Here is a 12,935-nt window from a genome sequence, read left to right as displayed (position 1 = left end):
GAAACGATCAATGTTAGGGCACCATTGGAAACCTGGAAGCACTGGGCGTCTGTCTTGTCTTAGTATGGGACTCTTAAACAGTGCACATCCACGATCCCACACGCGGGATTTGAACCAAGGACCATCGGTCTTGCAAGCGAACGCTTAACCACACAAGAACCATTTGAAATATTCATTATGATAATTTTTATTTGGTTTCTTCTATAATTTTTTCTTTGAACTTTCTCATGGACATTTTTACTTTTGCCTATACTTTGCCGTTTTCTTATTTTTACGCGCGCTATTCCAAAAGAACAGTGGTATTTTACCTTTCTGAGTTAGATTTATTGTTTCGATCGTTTGTTACGCATCAAGACTACTGTCTTTGTTTTGACTGAAATAATCGCCAAAAAGTAACTTTTTTCGAAAGTAGTTTATCATCTGTACGTTTGAGTATATTGGTACTTTTTGTATTTGTTTGCACTTTTGGTTTTAACAATTTACAGTTTTTCACTTTTTTCTGCTCATCAGTTTCTTTTGTCTCTAAGTATTGTTTTTATCTAGTTTTTTTTTGAAAACCTCTGATTGAGGACTGGACAGGACAAAAAAGCAATTGCCAACACTCAGGTTGTCTATACCCTATGGAGAATGACATGCAGTGCGATGAGTGCAGAAAATTTTACCACGACGTTTGCACAAATCAAACGCCTGCGGCTTTCAAACGGTTTAGTAAAAATAGTCCCGTGTGGTTACACCATCAATGCTGCTTGGATGCAAACATGTTACTATATAAAGTAATTTCATTATTAGATGCTGCAAAAAAGAATATTAACAAGAGTGATCGAGATATATCAAATAGTACTAGCTCGCTCGATGCACAAATTGGTGTAAAGTTACCTGAAATAAGCTCAAAATATATTGACTTACATGAGTCAACAGAAGAAAGATGGCCTAACTCCCTTCTAAAAAGAGACAGTGAGCTGTTGGACTGGCTAAACTAAAGGTATTTCCATTGTCATATAGAAGAACCGAAGGCGATTTAATCACAATTTTTAAATTACTTAGTGATAAATTCACATCTGATATACCCTCACTTTTCCTGTCTTCCAAAACAGAGAATTTACGAGAGCAATAAAAATATTCATAAGCCCAGAACAAATTACTTGTCAGCTAACTATCAACTTTCCCATCAAAACATCAACGAATGAAATTCATTACCTCAACAAGTAATTAAAGCTCCACCACGAAAATCGTCACAGGCCACCTAGATCCCTGTTCTTCCCAAAATTAAAACTGAATAATCAATTTTTATTGATTTTCCTAATAAGTTTCTTAATCAAAATCTATTTAATAGATACTTTTTTTGATCTAGTCGGAATAATTTTTAGCGTTATTTACTTATTATATGTTAACTTGCATGTATTAATGTATAATACAATCAGGCAATTAACTTTTCATTAGCTATTTAATGGATTCATAAAGTGATTCTTGTATTATTCGTAATTTTATAATAATAGATTTATATAAAGTATCATTATACATAGTGGTAATGAAACAAACATTCATTAATAGGGAAAAAGAAAACTTGAAGACGTAGATTTGAGGGGGGGGGAATATATTAATCTAGAACACTATTGTAATGATACATAATCGTTAAGGTCTTAATGCTAAATGAATCATCAGTCTTTGTAGTTTTTTAGTTACATAAAAGTTAATTTATCGTGTACATAATATTTCATTTTCATACAAATGGTACCCAGTATTAAATGAAACACCTAATTAAAACATATGAGTGCTTCCCAGGGTCAAATACAGATATACACACTTCTTAAACGTTTCCCTAAACTGCTACACAAGTGACAAGATTAAGAATGACTTGTAAGCTGTAACTGATTAATCGAATAAAGTGTACATAAATAGCTAGTATATATGCATAATTATTTCCTTCAGACCTAGACAAGAACATATAGGTTAGGATCCTAATAATGTGGATATTGGCTTTATCCAGTAGCCTATCTTGTGTATCATCACTCATCTAACATTTGGTTTTGCGATAATACATGAGGATTACTTACTTACTTACGCCTGTTACTCCCAATGGAGCATAGGCCGCCAACCAGCTTTCTCCAACCCACTCTATCCTGGGCCTTCCTTTCTAGTTTTATCCAATTCTTGTTCATTCTTCTCATGTCTGTCTCCATTTCTCGGCGTAATGTGTTCTTTGGCCTTCCACTTCTCATTTGGCCTCCAGGATTCCATGTGGTGGCTTGTCTCGTGACGCAGTTGGGTGATTTCCTCAATGTGTGTCCTGTCCACTTTCAGCGCTTTTTCCTCATTTCTTCCTCCACTGGAATCTGGTTTGTTGTTTCCCACAGTAACTTGTTGCTGATAGTGTCTGGCCAACGGATCCGAAGTATCTTGTGTAGACAACTGTTAATAAACATCTGAAACTTCTGGATGATGGTTTTCGTAGTTCTCCACGTCTCCGCCCCATACAGTCGAACTGTCTTGACATTTGTATTGGAAATTCTGATCTTGGTGTTGGTTGACAATTGTTTTGAGTTCCAGATGTTCTTCATTTGTAAATATGCTGCTCTTGCTTTGTCGATCCGCTCCGTCACATCTGCATAATACATGAGGATAGCCAAGTAATATATTTACGTTCATTTAGTCTATCACAGGATTATATGTCTACCAACTGATTAATCAATTTGAATTCATATTTGAATCCTACATAGCTTGAGTTGGTCAGTAGGAAATCTTGAACCTAGGTTTCATGCTAGTTGATACCAGTTTGTATGGCATAAACAAGACATTCAAAAAACTAATGCTGCACATACTATTCAGATTCATGTTAGCAAGAGTCGGAGACAGTCTCACTGAGTTTTTTGAGTTTCAGTTGACCGCCTGTAGAATAAAATTTATTCATATTATAATTTAACTACAATGAATTATTTATGTCAAGAAATTTATTTTCCATGTTATTCAATATGGAAATAATAGACCAACTGGATAAGAAAGCTAATCTAAGACCAGGTCATTGATTAATCCCTTAAAATTTAGGTTTAGTGATGCAAGAATTAGTTTTAGGTCTCCAACTAGACATCAATTTTGACTTACTTAAGTCAACAAACAATAGGTTTTTATCATCAATCATTGCCATAGGTCATAGCTACCTCAAGTCAGACTACAATAAACTCCACTGCTTATGACTTCTCACTAGATCTTCGAAACTGATTTGTATGTCTTCTGTAACATTAATAGTTTTGACGCACAAATAATCAGATTTTAAATTCTAAAAAGTATGCTGTTCAATGAAATTGTGATTACTTTTCAACAAATATTTAGCTTTGAAATGATACGTCTCACTAGGAATATCATGTCAAACCTATGTACATTCGACTGAAGTTTTCTGAATAGAGAGAAATGTGCGTCTACTGAATCCATACGTAATTGGAGTATCAGCTTTAATGGTTTATATATTGTCCTACGTTGATCATTTCAATTTCAGTTACTACGATTATACTAAACGTATCCATACAATTCAACTAACCTAAGTAAATATATACCTTAACTTTTAATAAACTCCAAGTTTATGTTGAAATGTTCTCATATTTTGTCCATAAGTTATCAGTAATCAGTAAGATTTTTTTATAGGATGTTATTTTTTGAACTCATCAATCACTTAAACTGTTTTATACTATTTACTCTAATTTATTTCTATCAATTTGTATGACTAATTTATATCTTTTCATTTTGATAGAAGAAAGTAGATACAAACGTAGCGGTTGTAAATAGAATTAATACATTTTCGTACTCTGAACCGATTGTCTACATTTAATACACAAGCTACGATACCTGTATGGTGTGAGTATGATTCCTGGGTTTAGTCATGTGTCCTCACTGTTGGAAAGTCCCATATAAGGATAGGCTAGGTATTTAGTATTTTCTAATTGCCAATGCTTACCTCGCCAAACTAGTCCGTTACACAAAATATCCACAAAATAATATTTTTCTGTAAGTATTATTTTTTATAGACTTTAAAACAACTACACAAATTCCTTGGATCATTCATTTATCACTTGATAATATTAACAATAAAAGATTATGTAAACAAAGATGGATGGTGGTTAGCAGTGGAATCCAGGATGCTCGTTTCGTCCTATTTGAGACTTGTCAGCTGGATGTGCCCGCATCTCAGAGTTAATGTTCACTCTGGGACTCGAACCCAGTAGTGTTCGCTTCAAACGCCATCGCGTTATCAACTCAGCTACTGAGTCCTGTTAGCCACTTGCTTGTGCAATCGGATGAAGTTTAAATTCACTTAGTATTGTTTGTTTAAATCTTCCCATTGATGTTTATTATTATTTTGATTACTACATGATCTCTAATAAGAATAACCAATTACATTATAGATCATTCAAATGCCTAATTCTTGATTTCAATATCTAATCATAAGAATGAATTCAACTGTTAATTGTTTTGTTTTGCTTTTTTTAAACTTCCAAAACTTATTTCTAGATAATGCTTTAACATTCCGTTTATTTTTTATTTTTATTTTTATTTTTTAATTCATCCTTTGACTCCTTTGATTGTTTATAGATCATAATTTTATTTGATAATGAACACAAAAACTGAACAGATCAAACATTAATTTACTAGTTGATTAGATCTTTAATAATAATCATAATGAGGGGTGTGGGGTTGTAAACGATCCTAATAAGTTTGGAAACCAATTCAAATCCTATATTAAGGAAAGTGAATTTATTTCGATTATCTATTACATGATTATTATTTCTTTTTTTCACCCTAGTAACTATATCATTATCATTGAAGAATTAAAATAAATTCCTTTTTAATGCTCAATATGAAGTATATATATATATATATATATATATATATATATATATATATATATATAGTGTAAAGAGAGAAACTTTATAATGTATATCCTAGATTTTTATCTAGTCTTCAGGTCAAGACAGAAAAAACCCACTACAAACTACTTATTATATAGCTCATTTTCAAGAGATCATATGCTATATACATTTTTGTATATACATATATACATACATATATAACCGTTGTTTCTTGGCGCCATTCAGATGAGATATTAATAATTATTGATATAAATCAATGGTTATAACTAACTTTTAACTGTGTTATTATTTCATTACCACCCAACTTAAAAACAAGAAAGAAAATAAAAAACAATCACTCTGAGATTAGTTTTAGCGCTATAAACTTGTTTATTCATTTGAAATAAACGATCGTACATGTTGTTGTTTGTTGTTGTTTTCTAATACCTTCAATTATTCCATCATTCCTATTGGTAATATTTAAACAAAAGATTGTTATTCATTTAATATGAAATCTTTGAATAGTGGATGATTTGGTAAAACAAACAAACAAAAAATTCAATATACTACAATTGTATACAAAAATTTGTTTTCTTACCTATTTATATCCCACTGAGTTTTGTAATTACTTATTAAATTTATATAAATATAAACTCAATGTTTAATTTAGATGGATTCCACCACTAGCCACTATCCATCTTTGCTTATAATGCTTATGACTTAAGGTTATATCGAGGCAATATGCACAGTATCCACATATACCAATAAGAGACTGATCAATTGCAGTCTTAAACATCAATTGGAAGATTCAAACAAATAATACCAAGTGAATCTAGATGAGTTATATTGTGTTGTTGTGTTGTTTGTTTGCTTTGTTACTTCATGACTACTAAATAGTACGAAATACAAATAAGGAAAGTGTATGACAACTAACCAGGTTTTGTTATGATTACTTATCTGTTTGTCTACTTACGTTTAATTATTATAGCTAATAAAGAAATATATAGTACAATTGAAAGACTGTCATTTTATTGTTTAAAATGTAAACAAATATAAAGTTATCATTTTCTTAGACCCTTTTTCCTTTACATTAAATGAATTCTTTACACTTTCATACAAGATTGAATTCTGAATGAAACTTTTACGTAACTATAAAATCCCTAATTCATTATTATTTGAATGTAGATTTGTGTACAGTTCATTGAGCTTTGAATTAAAGTTAACCAATGATACTTATAAATTAACTATCAGAAGGGGGTTTTGTGGAGATTTAGTATTTTCATAGTTGAAAGCATGAGTTAATTGAATCTAGACCACCATGGAAAACCTGGAATCACTGGACGGCCGTTTCGTCATATTATGGGACTCCTCAGAAGTGCGCACCCACGATCCCGCCTCACGAGATTCGAACCCAGGACCTACCAATCTCTAGCCAGAGCCCAAAACCTATAGACCACTGAGCCGGCATCCAACGGTGTTAATGTCTAACTTCAACCAATCCACGAAGTTGAGCAACCGTTCACCAATTGTCTTCAGTGAGTTGATATCTCACGACAGACGTGGTTGAACTCCACTGATCACTGCTTCTCACTAGAACTCCTGGGTACTTATAAATTGCCTTATTAATTAGAAATACAATGATTTCTAACTTTAATGAAATAATTGAAAACGATTGGTTTATACTGGCATTATGACTAGTTTGTATTAAGTGGGTCAATATAGAGCTGTTTAATTTCTTCACTAAACCTTTCCTTAATCACGTTGGGAGGTATTCACGAGCACGAAAATGTACAAACTGGTCATAGTGCCAGTATAAACTAATCCTTTTCAATTATTTATAGGGTTAGTAATGTTTGCCAAAGCTTGTCGGATTTAGTGAAATAATCAATCAAAGGTATAAGTAATATAAATAGATTTTTTTCAATATCCTATTGAATAGAAAAACTCGCATTTCTGACGTTTAGTTTTTTCTTTTTACTCCTTGAGATATTACAAGACTACATAGATTTATTCTTGATTGTTTTTTTTCTACTCAATGTTCAATTGATTTGAAACGATCAACTTCAATCTTGGTATTGACACTTACAAGAGCATTTAATATTATATACTTTATAAGAAGCAAATCATGAATTGTTTAAACCTAATGTCATGTCTTTAGACTAGTTTCTAATTAGTCCAGGATAAAGGATTGAGTATGTTACAGAACTCAGATACCATTTAGTGACCCTGTATCTGATTCCAATTGGATTGTAAGCAGATTGTCATCAAAATACACATGTCGTCTATCCTCGTATATTTCATCGACTTAAATCACGTTGGTGAATAATGGAATAAAAGAAGTCGAATACAAGAATAGATTTTTGAATACATATATTTTGTACACTCACTGATCTGAACAGGAAATGAAAGGGATGAAGCGGATAGAAGAGAGCGAAGAGAAATGAGAAGGATTGTGAGCTAAATGCCCTTTAGTCAAGCGTTAATCAATATTCATAGTCGCACAAAAATAAGTTACAGACATGTGATGAATAGGATAAGATATACACACAAACACACTCACCTAAAAACAGTCAAGGTTGATAAGTGAATAATCAACAAGGTCAAAACATGACTCAAGAAGAATGGATAAATTGGCCTGTCCAGAAGCTAGAATAAGTTATGTGGGCTTAACATAGTAACTGACACTACAACTGTACTATATTGTCCAAAAATATTTCTTAATATTATAAACTTTTTACTAATTGCGTTCAGCTTATTTGAATCTTACACTATCAATTTCAACCTATATTGAAATTTCAAAGTCAACTATTTCAGAAAATACTGAAGGTGAAAATTAAAAACAGAGAAATCTTAGTCAACAAAATTTTTACGTAATATTCTCTGTTCTCATTATTAAGAGAGTTAACAAGCTTTGGTTTGGTTGTGGTTTTTCTTAAGTCAGTGATTAGTGAACTGCGAAAAATTGATAACCTTAAAGGAACTTCTGATAATACAGATGATGTATAAATATGAAAATCAGTTGGTTCCTTCACTTTTCTATTCGAAGTTTAGTAAAACAAAGAAGGCTAGAAACGTCGGGTTACAGTTCGTCGAGTCTTCAAGATTCATAAAACTACCTGAGAAATGTATTAGGTAAAGCAAAGTTCGTAAAATCTTATTGTCACTGTTCACGACCTAACCTGTCACTTTTTGTTGACAAGTTGATTTAACTGTTTAGTAGAGAATTGATGAAGTCTCATTTTGAATTTAAAAACATACCTGTGACCATGTTTTTCTAAGATATTTAGATAAATACATATTTCACAGATCAATTCCGTTACACTTTCAAAATTATTTTGCAATTATATTTTAAGCTACTAATAAGTAACATTGTTAATTTAATTACAATTTATTCACATGTTTTCAGTTCCTCCACGGGCAGTATACGTCCAGTCATATCCCGAAGGTTTGATTGCTGAGTCAAGTCAAAAAATGTTTAGTTGTCAAACAGATAGTATGGGAAGCAATCCTCCAGCTATATTAAAATGGCAACAGCTTGATTCTGCTGGTGCTATTATTTCTCTGGAAACTTTGAAAATGTCTGTCACTGTGGACTTCATCACGCAAAGTAATGGTGCTGTTGTTACTCGTTCTAATCTAACAGTTCTCGCAAGTAGAGCATTGAATGGAAGACGATTTGAATGCTCAGTTGTATTCAATGACTCAAAAACACTTCTTCGATCAGAGGGGTTTTTGGAGGTCATGTGTAAGTTTTATGTTGATGCATAAAAATGCAGTTTTTCTAAACATTTTTAGATATGCAGTATTACTCAACTGGAGATCATTCTCTTGTCATTCTGAACTAGATTGCCAAAAACTGATTCCTCTAAAACTAAAGAACTTAAACGACCTTTTTTAGTGTATATGCTCTTCCACTTTACATGATGGCGTACAGTGACTGAACTGTAACATTCAAAAAAATGATATTGTTCTAGAAGTAAAACTATTTTATCAATGTTTTTGCGTTTAGTCCTAGATGTTTAGAAGTGTGACCATGAATAATCGTTAACACCTGCCTAATGTTGGTCATCATAATCTTAGTTGTTAAGACAAATCGCTTTTTCATACATTAGATTATCGTCGTCTGATAGAATTTAGGTATTTGTAGAGATGCAAATTGAATTAAAACAAAAAGATAAGATATAAATAATGGGGGTTAAACAGGACTGTTTTAAACAATTTAAAGGTAGACTTATAACTTGCGCTCTTGATGATAATCTCATTAGATATCACTAATTTTAACCGTACTTAACAAAGTCTGAAAAACTAATTATTTCTAATATTCTAAAATCTTTTCAAATTTGCTTTAGTTTTCTAACAATTCGCAATGGTAATCAATCTACTTGCTCGGAATTTTTTTATTTTATTTCCGATCACTCGTTACAGTGCAAGTAACCAAGAGAGATAGTGAGCTGAAGATGTAATTCAACGATATGGTCAAACGATACATCCAGTCCATATTGAAATACCTTGTTGATATTTGTCTATGAAAAAAGTTAAAAAGTATTTATCGTTCTCCACAAACTGGTTAGATCAAACGATAGATGTATATGCATTGATAGACTGCCTAATGACTAGTTTGACAAATTATGAAAAAATATTTTTAAGAGACGTCACCTACAATGAATTATAAAATGAAAATATTTGTATAAGCGGTGTTCGAGATCTGATACTGATGCACAGCCTGTTACGCGCTAAACTCCCAAACTGACTACTTGGGCGAAAAGACAAAAATGGGAGAGAAAACCTATTGGTCTACCGAATGATATAAAATAATACCCATATATATATATGTATATATATATATATATATTGCTACCTCTTAGAAAATGAATACTATTCTTAGGCAATGATATGTAGTTGTTCTTCAGGTTACTTTTGGTTGGCCTCAAGAGGCCTCATTTGGTTACTTATGATTGACTCACTATATTAGAAAGTAGTACATATTTTGTATCTACCAAAACGTTTTAATCCCGTTCTTTTTATTTATCAAAACTTGGAAGCCTCCAAGTCATATTTTGTAATAAGTAACAATAATTTTTATTAGCATGACTAATTTACTCTAATTGCATTGTAAAGCTGTATTCAAACATTACATACATTTATAAGATGAATCTTTAGACTACTTATTTCTGATTTTTTCTTTTATTTCAAATAAAATGAATTAGTTTCTCCAAATAACATAAGATTAACAGCTCAACCAATAAATGGTGTACCAGAAGCTGGTCGATTAGAATTGACATGTGCTACTAGTTCATGTCATCCACCTGCTGTGATACGTTGGCTTGAAATTCCACCAGATAAAATACAAGAAAAGAATAAAAATATAGAAGAACATTTTCAATATAATAAATTATTTTCAAATGAATTAACTGATCTTGCCCAATTAGAAACTGTAAGTAACTTACAAATTATTCATTTAATTAAATATATAAATATTTTTTTGTATTTTTTTTTTTAAAAAAAGAATAAAAATGTATCCATATCTTACATACTCAATTAAGTGTTACTTATTCATTAAGAGTCTGAAATAAAGGGCAACTATAGAATCTGAAATCAAATACTTTCAACGGGAAAAAAGATAAAGTCAAAGCAAATGAACTGACCGAGGGGAAAAACCACATTCACAATTAGCATTCCTCATTATCATTATTCTTAATTTCAACATTCATTAACGAACACAGTAAGACAATTTTTTTATCTTTTGCAAACTTGGTTCATATAGTTCATAAATTGTCTACTTTATATAATATTTTCATATTAAATAATTGTTCATCTGAAATATTAATTTGTTCTGTGTATTACAATTAGTAATTGTATTCCCCCCCACCCTATCCCCCTCTTTATTTTTTTTCTTATTTTCATTTATTCCCTTAGTTACAGAATAGTTATTTTTTATACAAAAAAGAAAGAAAGCTACGTTTTTAATTTTGTCGGTTTTTTCGTTTACAAAATTGAAATATACATTAAGAGTTTTATTATAACTCAGTACAAAAAAGAATAGAATAGAAATTATAATAAGCAATTTAATTTAGCATACATATTTGTATTTGAATAATGGATTATCTAAATGATATTTTTAAAACTGTACACATGTGAATATTTATGGTTTTAGTAAAATTCAATTAAGTGTTGTTTTCTTTTTTTTCTAACACTACCCATTTTTAATTAACAATAAATAACTTGCCTGGATGCCTTGTTAATATATAACGCAACAATACCATCAATTAGAGAGTAGTGATTTATCAATCGGATCAATGACACACGAAACCTGTACAAGCAGTCTTGAGTACTTATCAGCCCTGCTTTCTGCCTAGCCCAGCCAGTTAAGTCCAGAACACCAATAACAGCATCTGCAATATAAATCATTATTCTCAAACATACTGCGTTTATGTACCAATCAAACAGACCACATCGTACCATAAAATAGGGAAACAACATTTGTAGAAGATTGAGCCAAATGTGGCTATGAATGTGGGAGGAGGTAATTGATAGACAGGGTATAACTCGAGAATGGTAAATCATATAATAATAGTTCATATATCAAAATAAAGCTCATAATAAGAGGGACATGAATATTAATAATTTAGTTATTAAACAATTATACGATAAAAATAAGTGCACAGTATTGGTCCATAAATGGATCCCAAAGTTATATATTCATTATTCTTATCGAGACATAACAAACACTTTATTAGATCAGTTATTTATTTCAATAGTTGAGATCATTAGTCAATTGAAGCTAGACCACCATGGAAAACCTGAAAGCGCTGAACGGTCGTTTCGTCCTATCATGGGACTCGTCAGCAGTGCTCATCTACCATCCCGCTTCGCGAGATTAGCATATGCTCACTATTGAAGGGTTTCAACAGGTATCTCCTGGAGTTCTGGTGATAAGCAGTGACCAGTAGAGTTCAACCAGGTCTGTTGTGAAATAGTAACTCATTGAAGGCAATGGAGAATGTGTCGCTGGATTTCGTGGATTGGTTGAAGTTAGATATTAACACAATTGGATGACATTCAGCTAAGTGGTCTAGAGGTTAAGCTGTCACGCGCAAGAGGGGGGTTTGAATCTCGCGAGGCGGGATCGTGGATACTCACTACTGACGAGCCCCATAATAGGACGAAACGGCCGTCCAGTGCTTCCAGGTTTTCCACGGTGGTCTAGCTTCAATTGAATCATGATCTGAACTATTAAAGTTATTATAATGTCCACAAAAACCCTCCTGGTACTTATTTATTTCTTACTTACCTTATATTCATGCATGTTATGCATAGATTCAATTAATATAATGTCTAACAATAATGAGAATATTACTTTTTTAATAGAAAAGGTGATATTATACATATTGTTTTACAAGAATTTCAGAATGTTAATGTAGTGCACTGTTTTTTGCAAATCAATGAATTGTCCTGATTCTTAAATGAAAAAATTTGTTTGTTTTATCTAATAAATCAATGAACCGACCATCTCTTTTTTTTAAAAAAAAAAAGAAAAAGAAAACCTTTGCAACAATAAAAGTCACCATTTGATTTTATGAAATTTTTTCAACTTTAAAAGTTAAGATTATTCAATGAATAAAAAAATAGTTACCGCTAAATATATATAGTACACTCTATGGAAACTTATATGATTTATAATGAAATAAAGAAGATGAAATTCATTCTTTTTAGAAGAAATATTGCATACTACTAATTATAAAATGATAGTTTTGAGTAAATTTATAGATTGGAAATATTGATTAACAGAATCATTCTTAGAAACATAGTCACTAAACTAGTAATTAAACAAATACATCAAATTAATGCTTACATAAGATTCTTACTGACTAGATAATTGAAATATATATATATATATATATATATATATATACTTACGCCTGTTACCCCTCGTGGAGGAGCATAAGCCGCACACCAGAATTCTTCATCCAACCCTGTCCTGAGCAATCCTTTAAAGTTCTTTCCAGTTGTTATTCATACTTTCCATATCTGCTTCAATCGCCCGGCTTAATGTGTTCTTTGACCTTCCTCTTTTCTGCTTCCTTTCCGGATTCCAAG

At 31.5% G+C, this 12,935-nt stretch overlaps 1 protein-coding gene across 1 annotated transcript in view; it reads left to right on the top strand.

Annotated features, from left to right (window-relative positions):
• Positions 1-12,935, top strand: part of Smp_175510 (hypothetical protein) — a gene marked incomplete at both ends in the record, with an annotated part of 62,970 nt that overhangs the window by 22,128 nt on the left and 27,907 nt on the right. The window contains 2 exons of the mRNA XM_018798966.1: positions 8,245-8,583; positions 10,046-10,272. Of these exons, the coding sequence (XP_018650802.1) occupies positions 8,245-8,583; positions 10,046-10,272 (566 nt within the window). The remainder of the gene's footprint in view (positions 1-8,244; positions 8,584-10,045; positions 10,273-12,935) is intronic.

The sequence above is a fragment of the Schistosoma mansoni genome, chromosome 3 (genome assembly GCF_000237925.1).
Source record: "Schistosoma mansoni strain Puerto Rico chromosome 3, complete genome".
NCBI classification, from domain to species: Eukaryota; Metazoa; Platyhelminthes; class Trematoda; order Strigeidida; family Schistosomatidae; genus Schistosoma; species Schistosoma mansoni.
Note: the sequence above shows the minus strand (reverse complement) of the source record. Positions and strands in the feature narration are given on the sequence as shown.